General features: G+C 48.0%; 2 protein-coding genes across 2 annotated transcripts; one reads left to right on the top strand and one right to left on the bottom strand.

The window, feature by feature from the left end:
• The first annotated feature begins 3,329 nt into the window (after window positions 1–3,329).
• Window positions 3,330–5,348, top strand: COMTD1 (catechol-O-methyltransferase domain containing 1). The gene is made up of 7 exons (XM_035022443.1): window positions 3,330–3,477; window positions 3,639–3,766; window positions 4,024–4,129; window positions 4,220–4,338; window positions 4,443–4,497; window positions 4,769–4,902; window positions 5,096–5,348. The coding sequence occupies exons 1-7, from the start codon at window positions 3,384–3,386 to the stop codon at window positions 5,246–5,248; spliced, it is 789 nt and encodes a 262-aa protein (XP_034878334.1). The 5' UTR covers window positions 3,330–3,383; the 3' UTR covers window positions 5,249–5,348.
• Window positions 5,349–7,479: 2,131 nt separating this feature from the next.
• Window positions 7,480–19,940, bottom strand: VDAC2 (voltage dependent anion channel 2). Its single transcript, XM_035022433.1, has 10 exons — window positions 19,728–19,940; window positions 19,475–19,528; window positions 18,322–18,390; window positions 17,462–17,511; window positions 14,112–14,264; window positions 13,966–14,018; window positions 13,139–13,366; window positions 11,899–12,049; window positions 9,759–9,816; window positions 7,480–8,239 (listed from the first exon to the last, which is right to left on the bottom strand). The coding sequence occupies exons 2-10, from the start codon at window positions 19,503–19,505 to the stop codon at window positions 8,148–8,150; spliced, it is 885 nt and encodes a 294-aa protein (XP_034878324.1). The 5' UTR covers window positions 19,506–19,528; window positions 19,728–19,940; the 3' UTR covers window positions 7,480–8,147.
• Between the last annotated feature and the right edge of the window lie 740 nt (window positions 19,941–20,680).

Below are 20,680 nucleotides of genomic sequence, written 5' to 3'. Positions count from 1 at the left end.
CAGTGGTCCCTTGGGCCAGATCAGACCCTGAGATCAGAGAGCTATTCAGTTTGGCTGACGCAGTGCTAAAAAAAAGAAAAAAGAAAGAAAAAAAAAGTCTAATCCGAATGTTTAAAATTGTGGGGTTTCACATTACCGGCCAGATTTCAACCTTTCTTGAAAAATCGGAAACTCTGGCCACACCGCGCCATCTTCCCATCCCCCAGCACAGGCTACAGCCAAGTGGCTGCCATGCGTTCGGATGAGGCGTGAGCTTTGGAGCGCCACAGGCCCCACTACCCCCTACTGCCTCCCCTCACCGACCTGCGCAGCCCCTGAACACCTCCCCGTTCTAATCCCTTAGGCCTGATTGACTCCATGACCATACTCTTCTGCCCCTGCCCTGCACGGTTCTGGCGGCCTCTGGGGGAGAAGACCTGGCCTGCGCAGCGTTAGCAGGGAGGAGAAGCAGAAGTTAGGGGTACTGGGATAGAAATCCGGGGGCCTCTTCCGGCCCGTTTTTGTGGCCAGCGGGTTCCAGTGGCCTGGTTTGGCTAAGAATTTGTCAGGGGTCGCAGCCCTCCCTTCCCGACGAGGATCTAAAGGCATGAAGGGTCTCCCGTTGTCTCTGCCCTCCTGAGCCTGAGGGTTCCTTGGTGCCTCGCGGGGCATTTGACCTACGTTTGACCAAAAAGGCAACTGAGAGAGGTGGACACGGCCTCCCCCTCCCCAGCCCTTCCTGCCCCGGGGGCACCTGCCCACATCCGCAGGGCCCCCCTCCCCCAACCACAGGGGCACTTCTGAGGAAAAGAAGCAGGACTGACTGTATTTTCAGCCCCCTGGAAAAGGCGCTGTAGGATCTTGGGGCGACACTTGGCTCGCTTTCTTGTGAGCCCGAGACACTGATGCAACAGCACAAGAGACAAGAAATGAGTAGCAAACGGGGGAGGGAGGTGGAAAAATTAAATTCTGCGTGATCAGCAAGGTTTCAAACAATGGCTCGCCAACTGAAGTGGGTGCCACGTCTATAAGTCATTCTGTTTTATAGACCATTAGGATCTCCAGAGAGAACCTGCATGGAGACCACTGCTTTTTGTTGAAATTAAAATGTCAGAGAAAAAGAAATAGAACAAAACAGGGAATCTGCAATTAATTACCAGGCCATAAAAATTCAATAATCAGGAGGCAGAGCGGCCGCCGGCCCAGAGGTATCAGGGCCGGCGTAACAAGAATGGAATACATTAATCTTTTCAAATTAGTTTTTTAATCTGACGGGGATATACGGTGACATGCCCCCCCTCCGTGCCCGCTCCGCCCCCCACCCCCTCTCCAGGCCTCTCGCCTGAAGCCGGTTCTCCGGGAGGGAGGTTCGGGTGTGAGCTGGGGGCTTGCCCCAATCCGGACCCCCGACAGGGGAGAAAGTGCTGGTCTGCGGCCCAGGCTGAGCCCAGGGCCCCCATGCCCGTGACTCTTGGTCCTCTCCAGCCCATCTGAGGAGCCCCAGCCTGGTGGAGGGAGCCCAAGCAGAGCTGCCAGGAAAGCGCTTCCGTGGAGAGGGGGCCTCTGTGGGCTCGGGTTTCCTCCTCTGGAAAATGGGAATCCTATCCCAGCCTCACAGGCAGGCTGGATGTGGAATGCCGGGTGCTCGGTAGATGGGCCCTCGGGTTCCTGTGCTGACCGGACCGGCAGCTCAGGCAGCTAGGAGCCCACGAAGCTCCAACGTACTATTCCGAGAGCAATTATTTAGCATTTGCTGTGTGCTCAGCGCTGGCAGAGACCAGCAGCCTCAGCCCTTGCTCTGCGGAATGAGACTCCTAGGTCAGAGAAGCAGGTACTGGGCCACCCGGTAAGGGGGAAGGCTCTTCCCCTCGAAGCAGGGCGCCGGCCGGGCCGCGGGGAAGCGGGAGGAACTGGGACGGCGGCCGAGGCCCACCCGGCAGCACCCCCAGCCCGGCCCCCGCGCAGCAGGCTCCAGCCCGCGCCCCGGGTCAGTCCCGCCCCTGTGTCTCACTCGAGGCCCTGTCGTCGGCTCCCGGAGCCTCCACCGGAACTGGGCCTCCTCCTGCGCGGCCTCCCAGCGCTGTGCTCCGAGTTTGGGTCCAGCTCGCTCGGGTCCTCAGCCTCAGCCACGCCGCGGCCGCACGCACCACCCCAAACCTCGACAAACCTGCCTCCGGGCCTCCGAGTCTGAGCCTCCCCTGGGCAGCCCCCGGTGCAGCTCTGGCCTGGACACTCAGTGGGCTGTGGGAGCAGCCACGCCCGGGGAGGTGACCTTGAGACGCAGTCGGATGACCGTCCGCCCTTTGGACTTTGACTCCTTTTAAATGTAACAGGTAGGGCCCACTCAGGGCCGGCCCTGTGTTAAGTCCCTCGCCGGGATTTTCTCCTTTCATCCCCTGCGATGGGGGGGGGGACACTCTTGATAGCCCCATTTTGCAGAAGAGGAACTGGTGAAAGTGGAGTTGCCCCCCATTTTTGTGTGTGCTGTGCTCCCCGAATGTAGCTTCCCCAAGAATACGCGCCAGCGCAGCTTCTTTCCCCTTCCCCACTTTGAGTCACAGAAGGGGCTCCATCAGTGCTCACTGGATCGTGTCCCTGCAGAACAGCCCTGCGAGCCGACCTCAGCTGCCCTTCCATCACTTTCCTCCCCAAAATATCTCCACTCCAACAGCTGCCATTTACTGAGCACCTTCTGTGTGCCAAGTTGTGTGATCTGGTGCCATTTGCGGTAAGACTGTGGTTCCTGTTTTCCACAAAGGAAACTGAGGTTGAGAATGATGGCCCCAAGAGCTCACACCCATGTCTGGCGCCCAAGGGGAGGATTCTAAGAGTCTTGTCTCAGAGCCCCATCAACGAGACCTGTCTCAGGACTCCCAAGCCCCACTTCTGGTTTTGTCCCCAAACCAGGTCCTTCACTCTTTCAACCGGATACCCTTACTCATCTCCCCCAAGAAGCCTCCCCTAATTCTCAGTCCCTCTCAGAGCTCCTGTCATTTCTATCACGTTGTACTCATTACTACCCTGTTACACCGAGGGCCCACCCACATATGCCCCAGGGTCCCAGCAAAAACAGGAGCAATAAGAAGCATATACCCAGGAGGGGCATCACATTCTTCCTCCCTGACCCAGGACGGTAGACCTCAGGGGCGGGTAAGAAAAACCCAGACACCGCATGCTGGGCTTGCGCCCCTGTCTGGGCGCAGTTCCCAGTGGAGCCACCAGATGGCGCCCGGCTCGCTCTAGCGGGACTTGCAGTAAAGCTGTGCGGTCGCCAGATGGCGTTGGAGACCGCAGCTCGGCGGACAGTGCCGGGACAGGGCGGAGCCTGGAGGGCAGGCGGGTCCCAGTGCGGGCCCAGGAGCCCCAGCCAAGTGACCCGTACGTGGCTGCCTCCAGGTCGCACCATGATCCAACCCGCACCCCGGCTCTCTGTGCCCGCCGCGCTGGCCCTGGGCTCGGCCGCGCTGGGCGCCGCCTTCGCCACCGGCCTCTTCCTGGGTGAGTAGGGCGGGGCCCGCGGACCTCCCCCCCCGGCAGAGCCCCCGCAGGCAGGGCAGGTGCGGGAGCCGAGCCCGTGACTCCTCGAGGCTGGCTGCGGCTGAAGCTCAGCCCTGGCGCCCCGGAGCCCCAGGCCCTGACCCAGGACCCCTCCCTGGCAGGGAGCCGGTGCCGTCCCTGGCGATCCCGGCGAGAGAAGCGCCTGCTGCCCCCTGAAGACAGTCCCCTGTGGCAGTATCTGCTGAGCCGCTCCATGCGGGAGCACCCGGCGCTGCGGAGCCTGCGGCTGGTCAGCAGGGCCAGGGGCGGGAACAGGCGCCCACCTCGGACCCAGCGGGTCCCACGTGGTTGTGTGACCTTGGGCTGGGCCCTGGCGCTCTCGGGCCTTCCGGGACACCGCCGGCTGGGCGCGGTGGGCGTTCCCTGAGGGCCCGTCCCGGGACCACGCCCCACGACCGCGCACCTGGAGGGGGTTGTGGACCCGGGGAGGAGCTGGGTGCCTGGCAGTGCTGGCGCGACCCTCTCCCCTCCACCACCGCGACACAGCTGACCCTGGAGCAGCCGCGGGGAGATTCCATGATGACCTGTGAGCAGGCCCAGCTTCTGGCCAACCTGGCGCGGCTCATCAAGGCCAAGAAGGCTCTGGACCTGGGTAGGGCGCACGGCCGGGATCACCGGGGGCCGAAGTCACCGGGATGTCCCCCTGCTCTGGCCTGAGCCTGTCCGTATCCCTTGCCCCCAGGTACTTTCACAGGCTACTCAGCCCTAGCGTTGGCCTTGGCGCTGCCCCCGGCCGGGCGCGTGGTGACCTGTGAGGTGAACCCGGGGCCCCCGGAGTTGGGGCGGCCCCTGTGGAGGCAGGTGAGTGTCCCACCCATTTGAGGCCCTCATCAGGCCCTTGGAGCCTGGCCACTCCCAGCTCCAGGAGAAGGGACTTGCTGGCTCTGACCCCACTCCTTCCGCAGGCTGAGGAGGAGCACAAGATCGACCTTCGGTTGAAGCCCGCCCTGGAGACCCTGGGTGAGCAACGGAGTGGAAGGGGCCTTGGCACCATTTTCCAAGTGGGGCCACTGGGCGTGAGCTAGTGACCAGGTCCGCTGGGCGGGCTTGGGGCAGTGACAGACCCCTGCCTCCTGGCCTCGCCGCTGCCATGCGGCCACATGCTGGGTGGCAGGGCGCCCCTCCAGGCCAAAGTCCCTGAATAGTCACAGCGCCTGGGCAGGCCTGGGCAGGGGCTTCTGACCGCTGGGGCTGCGGACTCAGCCGCATCTGCCCCCCCCTCCCCCGCAAGATGAGCTCCTGGCCGCGGGCGAGGCCGGCACCTTCGACATGGCCGTGGTGGACGCGGACAAGGAGAACTGCACCGCCTACTATGAGCGGTGCCTGCAGCTGCTGCGCCCCGGAGGCATCCTGGCGGTCCTCAGTGTAAGGGGAAGAACGAACCCTCCCGGGGCAGGGTTTCCTGTCTTTTCACCTGGCTCCTCCCCGTGCCCCGCCCCCATGCCACAAAGTCCCGCCCAGTGCACGCATGTAAGCCCCTCCCTAGCCCCGCCTCTCCCTTAGGCACCTCCCCCCTCGGCCCTGACCCCCTCCCCGTGATGCCCCGCCCCCCCCGCAGGTCCTGTGGCGCGGAGAGGTGTTAGAGCCTCAACCAGGGAACACGGAGGCCCAGTGCGTGCGAAACCTGAACGAGCGCATCCTGCGGGACGCCAGGGTCCACATCAGCCTCCTGCCTCTGGGCGACGGCCTCACCTTAGCCTTCAAGATCTAGGGCCGGCCCCCAGCGGGTGGCCTCAAGGGAGGGGACCTGGGAACCCCAGACATCAACCCTGAGTTTTAAATTCGACAATAAAGTGGGGCCTGGGACACAATCTTTTGAGCCTCCGTATGTGGCGCAAAAGTGGGGTAGGGAGGGAAGGCCCAGCACTGGCAGGTCCTGAAGCAAATGGGGGCCTTGAGGTCATAGACGTCATCCCCTCCCTGGCACAGTCCTGAGGGCCACCTGGCACATGTCCATAGCCTCAATAGGAGCTTCCAGCTGACTGGTAGCAGGAAATAAAGTTTTGATTGACCTGGCCACATACAGGACCCCAGCTCCTCAGGTTTGCCCACACTCCACAGGATCTGAGGGCTGGCAGCTGGGTAGAACCCCAACCCCTAGGTCTCCCTCCCACTTCACTTCCTAGGAGGGGCAAGTGAATGAAGGTCTTGTTTGGTGCAGCTGGGACTGGCTGGGAAACCCTATCTGGGGTCTGACAACAGGAAACAACCTTAGAGCAGACCAGGTTTGCCACTGGGCGCTTTCATAGGTTACGCCAGTTCTATTTGCCCATGTTTTCACAGAACTGTCAGCTTGACCTCACCTCTGCAGTGGAGGCTCTGCTCAGTGGACATCACCTCTGAGAACCAGGCCACTTGACTTAAACCTGAGGACCTCAAGGTTGGAGTATATATCCTGTCCTCCCCCTGAAGTCCTGGAGGAAGGTGAGGGACTGGGTGGGATCACTGGCCAGAAAGGTGTGAAGTAGACAGGCCTAGAGGTAGGAGACCATCAGTATGGCAGTTTTTTAAAAAGTTCCCCACAGGAAGATGAATATAGTTAGGCTTTCCCACACCCAACATCTATGAGAGGAGGTGGACAGGGAGCCAGGTTCTTCACTTCTCTCCATTTAGACAGCCCTAATCCCAATCCCACAGGAAGATCCTATCTCCACACCAACACAGATGAGTATAAGGTGCAAATATGAAGTGTTCTTCGACTAACTGCATCAGCCTAGAATACAATTAAGTTTTGCCACCCCTGGGTTAGGCCTGGGTGCTATAAAGCTGGAGACTATTAGAAATAAGGCCACAGGGGCCCATAGCTGGCAAATTCCATAATCCTACACCTCCTGGGACATACCTGGCATTTTATGCAACCCACAGGGCCCAAGAACCTTCTCTCTCCCCCATGCTAAAAACATTACAGGATGCACCTGGGTAAATACGTCCACTTTACTCTTAAACATATCTCTGACCAACTGCTCATTTGTGCCACACCCCAATCCTGAGTACTGGACCAGGTAAAATCCAGCCACAGCTGAGGGAAGGCCACCTGTTAGCTCTGGGGCAGCAGGTCATCCAGGGGGCTTCAGAAGTCACAGGCCTATGACCAGTTCCTCCCCACCAGGTGGACTTTCAGAGATAGTCTGCTGATCTACTTCACACCTCTCTTGAGAATCCCAAAAGCAGATGTGCTTTCACACCTAACTTGCAGGCATCTCCTCCTGTTTGTTTGACCTAGCAAAAGATCCTGACTCAAGCAGATTGGCTCAAATTCCAACTATCTGCCATTAAATCACATGTGTCTTATTCACACGGGCCATTCTTGCCAGTCCCTTAGCACAAACATTTATCGCCCAAAGTGGAAAGCTTGCTTGAGCTTCTAATCTCTCATCAGATTCTTTCTGACCTGGAAATTTTCAGCATATATCACTTTTTTGGGTAATGAGTCTCAGAGTACATTTTCTTACCTGTTCCCTCTTAGGCTTCAAATGGTACCTCAGGTCCAACAATATAAATGTGTTGAATAAAGCTCTCCCTTCTCTAACCTCTGATCACACCCTTCAAACTATCTTCTCCCATCAAAAACACTTGTTGTCTCCTACTTTTCCAACCAGAATCATCTGTTACTTTCTGTCATTCAGCCCCAGTGCAGATGAAGGCCAGTGGCCACAAAGCCTGAAGGCACTGATTCTGGTCTCACACTTAGGCCCAACCGTTTCAGTGTCTGCCTAGAAAGAAATGATTCATGACCTCTCACAGAGGCCCATATACTCCCTTCTCAAGTCCCTCTGGTTACTGACCCCTCACTCCATTTGCCTACACCTCGCCCCACCCCACCCAGGGCCTAGTTCACCTCCCACAGCAAGAGCTCACAGGGGTATGGTGTGTGTATGCAGCCTTCAGCACCATCTCTTCAATGATCCAATGGAATTCTGGACAAATTTACAAACTGAAATATAAAGGCATATATCCTCTTATTTTATTGTAGTCCAAAAAGTTTGTGGAGTTACTTCAGGGACACAGAGGACTTTATGGCACAGATTTAGATAAAAAGCAAAACGCTCACCAAAAAAATAAGGTACTAGTGAGAAACAAGGGAGAGCTGACCCTGGCAAATGTTTAAACTCTGCAAATACTTGGAGTCATTATTTATGTATACTTGTTTTTATTCATAATCTGTAATGTCTGGGGATACCAAAAGTAATTCTAATGATGGGCTGAATTTAACAAAAATTTTTTAACCTCATCTTAAAAACTTCCACTGATCCATCTCGTTCAATGGCAATTTTCAATGTTAATAGGAACATAAAAACAAACATGCACACAATTGCACAGTTTTCATAAAGGTCTATTTCATTATTGGTGGGTAGCGCATTTAACAGTTAAATACATTTAAATAATGTATAGGTGACTGCACGACTGCAGCATTGGTAACTAGATAGATAACCAATTCAACTAGAAACCAGCTAACAAGTAACTGTCTAAATATTTAAAATACAGCTCTTGTTTAGATCATCCTTTGATCTGATCACCTTCTTGGGGAGGGGGGAGCCTGCTGGTCACACTGGAAATATATTAAGGCCAAATCTTCTGATATCCATTCCCAGAGGTTTCTTTCAGCTGGATTAAGCCTCCAACTCAAGGGCAAGCCCAAGTTTGTGGCCTCCAGCATTGATGCTCTTCCCGTCTACCAGAGCAGACAGTGTAAGCTTGACACCTGTAAAAAAAAAGGCAGGCAACCATGATTTGCCTGAAACACCTCAAGAGTCTGCAGTCTTTAATAATCACCCCAGAGCCTGCCTGTCCCTCCCTCAGCCTGCTAAATGACCTATTAGTGCCAACCACCAGAGGGTACTTGGGAGTCCCAGAGATACCAGACAGAATTCAGGTGGTCCCATCCTAGGTTAAGGGATCTGTGAAGTCACAGAACATTAAAAATAAGTTCAAAGTGCTCTAGAAAATACAGTAACATTCAAAACACTATCCAGACTATTAAGACACTAAAAGACAATCATAATTGGACCAGGACAACTACAATAAAGAGACAAGTGGGGGAAACTGAATATAGACTACGTATTTGTGTTGCTCAACTAATGGTAATTTCCTTAGCTGTGACAGTGGTATTGTAGTTATGAAGAAAAATGCCACTCTTGGGATTTGCGTGCTGGGTAGATTTGTCTGCATGTCCGCAAAACATACATTTAAATAACTGAAAAGAGACTGTGGAAAAAAGGGATTATGTATGCAGACATGGAGAGAAAACAAATGTGGTAGATGTTAATTAGTGAATGTGGGAAGGGTATACAGGTGTTCTTCGTACTTGTCTTTTAGGTTTCAAAAAGGCCAAAATACAAAGCCTGGGGGAATATCCCTATCTGAACGGGGTGAAAGTTCCAAGTGCTTTAGAACTTGCTATTCAAATGGTGGCAAGAACCAGTGATGCGGGCATCACCTAAGAGCTTGTTAGAAAAACAGGACCCTTCACTCCAGATCAGAATGTACATTTTAGCAAGAGTCCCCAGGTGACTCACGCACACTGAAGTCTGATAAGTACTGCTCTAGAAAATACAAGGCTCAAAATACTACATAAAGTAAATGAGACTGGGCGCCTGGGTGGCTCAGTTGGTTAAGCGACTGCCTTCGGCTCAGGTCATGATCCTGGAGTCCCGGGATCGAGTCCCGCATCGGGCTCCCTGCTCGGCAGGGAGCCTGCTTCTCCCTCGACCCTCCCCCCCTCATGTGCTCTCTCTCTCTCTCTCATTCTGTCTCAAATAAATAAAATCTTTTAAATAAATAAATAAATAAATGAAACTACAGAGACCAAACAATGAAAGCAATGAGTGAACCTTGATTAGAGAAATAAACAATACTAGAAGGCATTTCAGGTACAAATGAGGAAAGTGACTACAGAATGGAGAGTAAATAATAATACGGACTAACTATTAAATTTCTTAGGTGTGATCATGGTATTATGGTTATTATGCAGGAGACCAGAACGTTCTCATTTCTGAATAGACACATGCTTAAGCATTTAGGGAAGTGTCAGGATAGCTGCAACTTCCAAACAGCCCAGCAAAAGAAAATAAATAAGTAAAACTGTGGCAAAAGGTAAATGTGTTCATTGTACTCTCTGAAAGGTTTATAAAGAACCTGAGAAATGAAAAATAATTTTTAAAACACCAATCCTACTTAAAAAAAAAAACAAAACACCAATCCTACCTATCAAGAATACTTACCAGGCCTCAGAGTCTGAGTATAGCCCACTCCAATTAAACTAGAGTTGTTGACTTTTGCCTGAAATAAAATGCAAAAACAGCTGTAAAAAATTTTTTTTGAATTGAGAAACAAAGCCCCTGCACGTCTCCCTACTATACAATTATGAAGTGTTCCGCTTTTTTATTCACATGTGAAATAACAAAATTTAGACAAACCATGAGAGACTCTTGACTCTGGGAAACAAACTGAGGGTTGCAGAAGGGGAGGTGGGTGGAGGGATGGGGTAACTGGGTGATGGGCATTAAGGAGGGTACGTGCTGTGATTAGTACTGGGTGTTATACATAACTAATAAATCAATGAACACTACATCAAAAACTACTGATGTATTATACATTGGCTAATTGAATTTAAATTAGAAAAAGACTTGTATAAAATAAAGATTTCATAACATTTGAGAAGTAAAATAAATAAATTTAACACTGTTACTAAGCCAAACAGAAGCTAGGTGCTACTTAATTCTTATCCATTAAACTCCAAGTCAAACTGTCGGTAGGACACAATATTCTTGGTAGTAAAAAGGTGACAGCCTCTGGGATCAAAACAGATTGGAAATTATTTGATGTCTTCACTCTTTTATAATGTGTAACATCGAAACAGTCCAGAGAGAAATATGTAACTACAGGCAGAAGTCACATAAACAGCACCTGTGTTCACATGGCAGGATAGCCAAGTCTTCAGAAGCCACCAATAACCAAGTGAGCTATTAGTCTAAGGAAGAAATGCCCCACTAGTGACCACCTTGTGCCCAACAAATTAAGAGCCTCAGACAACTGGATACAAGTTTCTCCTGTTAGAATAGAAGTAAACTACCAAACTGTGATGGGACATTAAGCAATACTTCGGGGTGATGCTTAATTGGGGGCACAGCGGCATACTTGGGTGGGAAATACTAGATGCATTTCCAAATGAGTCCCCAGAAGTCACTCAATGGCACACAGATCCAAAGCTGCCTTCCCATTTTAGACTATGAGAGCACTACACTGGCTCGCATTAAATCCGTGTTGTGCCACAGACATACATTTGAAGAGAAGAGCAACATAGCTGCCAGGGAGTAGCGTACTGTGTGAATCCGAAGGTTTTCACTGCTACAGTGCAGTGAGAAGCACAGTAGGGAAAAATAAATGAATCACTGCCTTGCCAATGGGACAAGCATTCTGGATGCTTCCCTTGCTCTCTGATGACAGCTGCTAACATAAAATAAGAACGGGGCTAAAGCTTAACTGCCCAAATTTTCAAAAAACATTGCTCTCAGAAACGAATTATCACTTTATGTAACAGAAAGGTTTAACTTTCTTTCATTCCCAGTACATACAGTACCAGGCAGTGCCTGACCTGACACGCAGAACAGCTGCTGAAAGCACAGCCAGCGCCTCTACAGTCAAGACACTGCACTTCCTCCTGCCCCAAACCCACTGCGACTGGAGGAGGAAGCAGCAAAAAAGCCCAAGGACAGGAGCAGGGCGGTCATCCACCACAACGAACCCAGGGTAGGCAGGAGGGAGTCCTTGGGGTGCACGACTTTTAATGCTAAGGCTGGAATAGTCCCAGGCAAAGCAGGATGAGCTAGCTGGTCACCCTAGACAGGAGGGAAATCAAAAGACATGCAAGCCCTTCTTCCTGCTCTCCTTCCCTAGCAGTGATCTAAGTCCTTTTCCTTCGAAGCTTTGGTATCTCCACCTGCAAAATGGCATTTGCACCACTGACCCCTAAGATCAAATCTAAAAAATGTTTTGTAAACCCTAAAGACAAAGTCAAAGTAACAAAGTACTTTCCACACAGAAAGACAAAGTAACAATTAAAATACTATTACTCCTGGCCTGGGGCCCAAAACAGTGGCTTCCCTGGGCTTAGACCAGCTTGGAGCTCAGGGTTATCATCTACACTAACCTGAGCAGCTTTTGAGTTAAACTCCTGTGACCTGGATATCAAACTTCTAACACTGCCTCCACAAAAAATGCATGCAGCATTACAAATTCTAATCCCAATCTGTGAGTCAACTAGGGATTGTGTGAACCACAGTTCAAATTTTCAGCACAATATACCCAAAGATGGAATTCCCACAACCGAAGACCCCATTCTAAGCCCACAGTAGTACTCACAGAAATGGAAGCAGTGGGATCCAACTGATATTTGGCTGCAATGCCAAAGCGAGTGCTGTTGGTACCTGATGTCCAAGCAAGGTTTACTGAAGTGTCAAGATCTTCACATACTTTTTGATAAATTGATCCTCCAAATTCTGTCCCATCATTGCTGTAAGATATTTTAAATTTGTCAATCTAGAATAGACAATGTAATGTCTATGGCACTAAGCTGATATTGTAGCATTATAATTAAATAAAAGGCATTGCTCACACGGGTCTGTAGTATTCCACTGAAAACGTGAAAGTTTTAAAAGGTCTTTATCTCAACCTATGCCCCCAAATAAGAGGTCATATGAATCATGATACATCCATCCAGCAGAATTACCACACAGCCACTAACAATCATGTTGTAGAATACATAATGCTACAGTAAAATTATTAAAATGTATTAAGGTAGGAAGGAATTATAAACCAGCCTGGTATGTATTTTGTATGTGTGTGTACACACACACACACACACACATAAAAAAGATGAAACTCTCGGGGCGCCTGGGTGGCTCAGTTGGTTAAGCGACTGCCTTCGGCTCAGGTCATGATCCTGGAGTCCCGGGATCGAGTCCCGCATTGGGCTCCCTGCTTGGCAGGGAGTCTGCTTCTCCCTCTGATCCTCCCCCTCTCATGCTCTCTGTCTCCCATTCTCTCTCTCAGATAAATAAATAAAAAATCTTAAAAAAAAAAAAAAAAAAAAGATGAAACTCTCAAACATTAACAACTAACAAAGATTATATAGCTAGGTGGTGGGGCCATGAGAAGTTTTGGGTTTCTTCTTTGTACTTCTGTTATTTACCAATCCTTTATTTTATAAGGGAAAAAATTAAGTCCTTTTCACATATACATCTAATATGGATTAGGTAAAAAAAACCGTACATTTTAGGCAATCCCACCAACTCAGTACCTCACATATCACAATTAAGTCAAATGAACACACTGGTCATTTGGTAACATCTTAGCCTTTTCTAAAAAGCCAAAGCACATCAAGCCTCATATAAAATAAACAATTACTCTCTCAGCACTGAAAAGTCAGACTGACATTTTTTACTATATACTTTGAGAGATGCCCAGAAATGCCCAAGGATGATGATCTTTCTGTGTTAAGAGAAATCCTTTAGATTGTACCTAGATTCATAAGAGCCGACAGGTGACATCAACGTCATCCCCAGGTCCTACATCACAACAATCCCAGAAAAGAGATACTCACACGTTAGTGTGTAGTTGGAAGTCCCCAGTCCGGTAGCCCACTGCAAAGTTATTTCTTGTCAGCTTTGATTTGGCACTGTCAAAAGTCATCTGGTACCCAGCAAGCCAGCCCTCGTAACCAAAGACAGCTGAACCATGGATTGCAGGGCCAGCAAAATCAAAGTCAACATCACAACCAAGGTTTATACACTCTCTCTTGTAAGAAGACTTGATTTTACCACTTTTCTTTCTGAAAAAAGAACAAACTGACTTAAAACTGATGCCAGTGGGAAAGATTCACATACATAACTTCTGCACAAAGGGCACAAGACAAATTTATGAACTGCAGTGTAACTGGGGAGTAAAAGTAGTAGCATAATCCTAAGAGGTAAAGAAAATATAGCTCAAGGAGCTTAAAAACAAGGGTACATGGGATTACTTCCACCACCATGAGAAGACTGCTTTTGCAGGACTAATAAGCAGTCACAAAGCCTATTAGAAACATGTTAATTACCCAAGTTAGTCCACAATGGAAAGAGGCAAATATCTGAAGGGAAGCCAACAACAGCAACCATAGTACTCATCATGCTCCAAAGGCAGAAACAGAAATTCACCACCACAGGGCAGTTAAGTAAGCTATCAAACACTAAATGTGCATCTTTCCTAAAGAAACAGGAGAGAAATGCTTTTAAATTTAAAGCAGATAAAGGGGCACCTGGCTGGCTCAAGTTGGTAGAGCACGCGACTCTTGATCTCAGGGTTGTGAGTGCGAGCCCCATATTGGTTGTAGAGACTACTTAAAGATAAAAATGAAATTTAAAGCAAACAAAAATGTCTGTCCATGCTTACCCCGTGTTTGGTGAAAAGGTGGTATCAAATGTCAGCTTCAAACCTTGACAAATCTATTTTGAAAGAAAAAGAATTTGTTTTCAGCTATATTTCCTTTCTGGAATACAAAAATAAACTAATATTAAAACACATGTTCAAAATGTTACCTGGTCTTCAATTGCGATTTCTGTTCCCAGAGTGTTATCAGTGTTCCATTTTTCTGTGAAAGTCAGACCATACTCACACCATTTGTATTTGGTCTCCAAGGTTCCAGTAACTTTACCAGTGTCTGTATTAGATGAACCAGACGTTGAGAATTCCTAGTAAGACAATAAATGACTTGGTGAACTTTCTTGTAAGCCTGGAAGAATCACTGCCTAACTTACACAAAAGCCCACTGAAACACAGTAATTTCACTAATCCTTTTTTCTACTTTCCCAAATACTTCTATACTCTGCTACTGTATGTACAAAAACAACAAATTAGCCTGTCAGTTACTAACTGCCACCTTACTTACACTTACTTACATTTTCAACCAATCAACGACAAGTGAACCTGTATCTAATTCTCAACAAACTGAACACCTTTTAAGGAAACTTCCGCTAAGGTGATTTTATTTGGAATTCAAGAATCAGGATGGGAGAGGGGAGGAACGAACATTTTAGTACTGTATCCAATCTGCCTGATATTAAATAAAACACTATAAAGGAAAGTATGGTTAATCACAGACCCCCATCACTAAAATGAGCATTCATAATAACTGACGCACTATTAGGAAATGTTTCCTGAAAATTCTTTTTTTTAAGATTTTATTTATTTGAGAGCAAGAGATAGACAGAGAGGGCCCTAGTGGAGAGCGGGAAGAGGGAGAAGCAGGATCCCTGCTGAGCAGGGAACCCGAGGCGCTCAACTTGAGAGGATCATGACCTGAGCCAAATGCAGACGCTCAACTGACTGAGCCACCCAGGCGAATCTGTTTCCTGAAAATTCTTAAAAGGAAAGCACCCCATTGTAGGAGGTCATCCCATGAGAAAAGATTTAAAATCTTCGGTAACCCCAATATTCTGTTTTTCTGAGATAAAGTCTTCACCAGATTTCACACCTTCCCAACAATCTTGAACATTCTCATTTAAAAAGAAAAAAAGTAGGGAAAGGGAATTATAAGAGATTTATACTACAACTGGTTTATATCATGCATAATGTAAACTATATTAAGTACAATAGATAATATCAGTTAAAAACTAATCCACTTAATACAGGTATCAATTTGAAGTGCATTATATAATCTTATGTTTATAGCAAATACAAATAACTAAGTGCACACCAAGTGAAAAGGAAGGCATAATATGGAGGGCTTACTGAAATTTAAAATCTGCTACAGAACATCTAGCTCGGTAGATAGGCAAACTTCCAAGACAAAAGAGTAAAATACCATCTGAGCATTCTGATTCACAATTTGTCTGCTAATGATGGCTACATACTTTGGCCAATGACAAGCCAAATCTAAAGAAAACAGCTGATCCAAACTAGTAAAGAAAACTGGACCTGAAATTGTGATGCCTGCAAGAGTGAGAAAATACCAAAAACTATATCAACAGGAGAAAAAGCCAATCATCCTTCACTTAGAAAACATTTGTATAACTACTGCTCTGCAGTAAGACAGACTCAATCTCCTGAAATAAGACACTTTAACAGGAATTTCAAGTCAAAGCTTGGCATTCAACGCCCATATTAAAAAGCACCGGATTATGTTAGGAAAAAACACTGGATATAAAATTAGAGGAGTCCTGGCATCTAGTTCTGGCTGTCATTTGCTAAATGAATAACACTGAGGAAGACGCTTAAACTTTTCTGGGTCTCAGTTTCCTCAAGTGTAAAAACAAATCCACCGCTGGAGGATTAAGTTGGACTGGCACTATGAAAGCTTTGCACATTTTCCTGTGCTCTATACAAAAGAAAAGCATTATTAAAACAATACATATGGAGCATATTCTTCTAGCAGATACTAGGAATGGAGAATGTGTAGAAGTAGATATTTTTAATCCTGAATGACAATGATTAATGACTCTTGAGGCCCCACCCTCTGCCTCCGGACAGCCTATAGATTATGAGCCAGCCTATATAAACCCAAGGAATCCTCAAGACACAAAATCAAGATCATACACTGGGACCCGAATTGGGCCAGAAGATACCATGGCCAAGCTTACACCCTTCACTCCATCACCAAATACTCTGGCTTCTACATTCTGGAATGAACTGGACACCTCTGCAGTTTACGTGAGAAAACAGAACCAGCTGTTAATAGGACTTACTTGCAGCCAGGTACATACTACAAGATCAGTACCACATTGAGATATACATTAAACAGAAATCAAAAAAACTATATGGAATCCAGATCATATATATCCTTCAAGATCTCAAACCTAATTCCATAAAACTTTAACCCTGTCCACAAAAATCCTTTCTCTCCAACAAAGATTATGATTAACCAATCTAGGACTAGACATGCTTCTCTCAGTGCTCCCCAGTTTAAAATTTATTTTGTATCTCCAACCAGCAAGTGATAAGCTTTTTAAACACAAGGATTGAGTCTTCCTTTTGGAAGGCCTTTTGTGTCTCCACTAGTGCACAGCAAGTGTTTATAAGGGACCTCAAGAGGTTAAGAGTGGGAACACAAAAAACAAACACTAAGTCACTGCTCTGTACCTTGAGCAAGTAAATCGCTCAACCACAGAGAATATACTCAGGCTCCCTTCCAGACCAAAGAAGCCAAATGACAGATATGACCCAATACAAAACCCCAGAAATCCAAGTCTGGGCATTAAGAAGTTACAACATGAATAATTTTAATAAATATCAGTTATATGCACTAAGGGAGTTAACAATTACAGCAAGAATTTATCAAAATAACCAGCAATATTCAATATTCACACACTATACCCATTCCCAGTCTCAAAATTTTTTTGAAGAAAAAAAAAATTCCACAAAATTAAATTTTATTTTACTTTGAGTTAGGCAGAATCAAGATATCCAAACACCAAAATATTACCATCTTTAAAAATAGTCAAATCAGGACTCTCTAAATTCACATGGAAATCTTCCAGAGAAGGCTGCTAGAATATGCCCTTTATATAAATGATTAGTACACTTCAATTAAGTTACTGAGTATTTTTATGCCCAGAACTCATAATGCTTACTAGACATAAAAAGTAAGGATTACAAAAAGGTGTTACAGGTTTCCTGACTTCAAGCTTGTAATCTTACTGAGTAAACAGTCCCAAAGAACCAGTCTTTTCTGAGTTCCTTATGCATGCACAGTAATATGGCAAAGGACCACCTGAAAATCAGAAATCATATCCAAAGCCCAAGTAAATCAAGTTTCATTCAAATCCCTTAAAACAAAATTAACTTCTGCCTCTTCAAGATAAATGGGTAGACATTTTTCAGTGGTGACTATTTTATGGGTTGAAAAATTATATAAAGGGTCATCAGAATTTATGAGTTATCGAACACTCACCACACCACTGCATGACTTTGTTTTCACATCCAGTTTCACCAACCCAAAACCTTCAAGTAGAGAGCAAAAGATATCAAAATGATTCTTTTGTATAAAAGATGCATACCAATAGCTGACAACACATAAAAAAAACAGAAAGACTTCATACATTCAGAGGGGCATAAAAATGTGGAATGATATAACATATTTAAATGAAAACAATTTTAATTATCCTACATAAACTAATATATACAGCACAGAACATCTCTATGCAGCTTTGCCTAGTGTGCTGGTGTGTACTTGGCAAAAAAAAAAATTTGCTTTCAAACCATTTTAAAACCTAAATATCAGATCAGAAAATCAACTCAACTTAAATCTCAGAATAGCCAATAGTTTATTATAATACAGCCATTTAAAACAATTATCCCAAAAAAGTATCTTCCTTTGGGATAAATAATCTAAATAACTAGGGAAATAATGTAGAGGGAGTTTATGTGGAATAAAACCTGCCAGAAGAAAACCCAAATTCATTTTAAAAAACTCATAACCCACTAAGAGTCACCACAAAAGCAAAACAGTAATACATCATAATTCTAGTCAACCAAGGCCTAAACTAGATCTGAAGGAAATGAAAGCACAGTTGTTTTTTTTCTTACAGATAAAATCCTTAACGTGCAGTCTGAAAAAAGTGGAGGAAACCGGGCTAGAGGGAGATATGGATTATTACAGTACTATTTTAACAGAAACTTTATCTAAAATGTATCTAATAAAATGAACTAATACAGCAAGATATTTACAATTTGAAAAAATCAGTGATTTCCCCAAGCAATCCAAACACATTTTCACTTCTGATCTGAAAGGGGGGAAAAAAAAATTCTTACCAAATCCTTTGTTGAAAATATCTCTGGCAGCTTTGCCAAGGTCAGCATATGATGGAGGAATACACACTGCTGGTGGGAAGAAACATTCCAGTGTTAACCTTTCTGTTCTTCCACTTTCTGTCCAGGAACTAGACTATGACCCACTACTATCCTTAAATTCAAACAGTCCAACTTGTTGAAGATGTTTTTGATACTACCAGGAGCTACAGTAATACTATAATGATCCGTGAGATATCACCAATAAAGATTTATTTCTAAAATGGATAACCACGATAGGTGGCTATACAAACTTGGGAGATTCCTTCCAAAACCCCAAAAACAGACGTTCTATTCCTAAATTTACACGGTACCTACAGCCCCTCACCTCTTAGGACCGAACGAGTACAAAGAATCAAACACATACACATAAATATATCTATACACACAGATATAGCATTCAAAATTCACTGGAATGGGCTGCTTTAAGCAAATGACATAAAACCAAAACCTAAGACAAGCCCTCTCCCCAACAGATCTCTCAGTGCCCTCAATGAGTTCTTAAACCAATATTCTAGAGTGCGAAGAAAAAGGTAATTAACACTATGGACATTTAAATGCTGGAACTTAGAAAAAAACACGATCATCTGGGTTTCACTAGGGTCTACATCAACTAAATATCAAATTGGCACTTTAAGCATATTAATATGGCACTCAAGTCCTCGGCCAGTGCTACGCGGCTTAAGGACAAGCGATCTGAGGTGGTTACACCCAGCTCATTCATTCTGCACAGCACGTCCACGCCCTTAGGAGCACATGTAATGACCTTGCGCTCTTACAAAGGGGGGGTTACTACTTCCTCTAAAAGAGTGACCCAATCCTCCAAAGGCCGAACCCAACAGTTGGTAACTTTTTGCTTCTGAGTTCGTCAAAGGCACGTCCAAGAACTAAAAGTGAATGCGGCCAAAGACCCACCTCCCCTGGCCTAGACCCTCCAACGAAATCTCGCAGCCCAGCCCCTCCTCCGCAGAGCGAGGGGAGTCAGACGGTAGAGTGGCTACCGAAAGGGGAGAACCTCCAAGTCCTCGGAGAGATTAGGAGAAAGAAGTTGCGGTTTTCTGGCTTCGACTGTCCAGCCAACCCCGCCCCATCCCGCAGAGATCTCGGCTCTACTTACGCCGCGCGCAGCTCTGTCCGGAGGTCGCCATGGCGAGGCCACAGAAGAGGTGATCTGCGGGAGGGACAAGAAGTGCGGTCAGCGGCGGTCAGAGGCAGGTCAAGGAGCGAGAAGGGGATCTCAAACAGAGACAGGCGAGGAGCCGCCGGGCTGCGCGGCCATCTTAGGGAGCCAGGGCCGACCCCGAGTCTGGTTCAAGTGTCCTGTTTGGCCGCCGGGGCCTAGGCAGCCAAGTGACGCGGGCGCAGCGTACCTGGTGGTCTCCTGAGAGGGGCCGCTACCGCCGCTCCGCTCGCAGCTGAGGCCGCTGGGCTCGCTCAGGGTCGGGCTACAGCTTCCCCGGCTGGAGGGCGAAGTGAAGGAGACACCGTTCCGCCCGCCGCAACCCTGTCCTCCCCCCGCCAGGACCCCGCCGATGCCCCCGCGGCTGTCCGTCGCGCCGGCCCCCGCAACGCCGCCCGCTGCCCACCCCAACCTGCTCCAGAACGGCCACGAGGACCGAAGGCACCCCCGCCCCCGGGGTGGGCTGCTTCTCTCCGTTGGTGGGGGCCGGAAAGGCAGAAGCTGCTGGACCTCGGGTCAGGCAGCGACGAGGGCAGCCCCGAAGGCGAGGGGGCGGGGAACGGCGGAGGCAGCGCGGTAGGGACTGCGCGTGCGGGGGATGGGGCGGAGGCCCGGCGCGCGCTCCTCAGGGGCGGGGTGGGGCGTCAGGCGCGTGCCCGCGCGGGGCCGGGCGCCACTGGGCGCGGCTGCGCAGCACGGGGGTCACGTACAACTCTCCAGCTCCCCTTAGCCGTGGTTCCCGTACTCTGCAGAGACAGTCTCCGTACGGGGCGTCTGGAAGGAGTCAGCAGAGCGTTACCGGGTCTACCCTGAGCAAGTGCAGCGTGCACTTCTGAAAGACTCTCTCCAGGCCCAGGGGGAGCGAATGCGGCCCAGGGGCGCCACCTCCAGCCCCAAGCGCACTCGCTTCCCTCGTCCACCTCGCACTGAGGTGTAATTGCCATGCGGGGCCGGACTCCGCGGGAAAGGCTCTCCTGGGCTGCCCCTCCCTGAACAAATTTGAGCCTGCCTCAGGGTGCCCCGCCCCTTTTCCTCGCTTCACGCCTTTGGGTTCCTCTTCTGCCTCCTCCTCCGGGTTTAGGGGATCGGACTGCTTTGCACACTCGCCTAACCGGAGCTGTCTTGATGAGTCAAGCCTGCTAG

The sequence above is a fragment of the Mirounga leonina genome, unplaced genomic scaffold, assembly GCF_011800145.1.
Source record: "Mirounga leonina isolate KUSES-001 unplaced genomic scaffold, KU_Mleo_1.0 Mir_114, whole genome shotgun sequence".
Taxonomy (NCBI): Eukaryota; Metazoa; Chordata; class Mammalia; order Carnivora; family Phocidae; genus Mirounga; species Mirounga leonina.
Note: the sequence above shows the minus strand (reverse complement) of the source record. Positions and strands in the feature narration are given on the sequence as shown.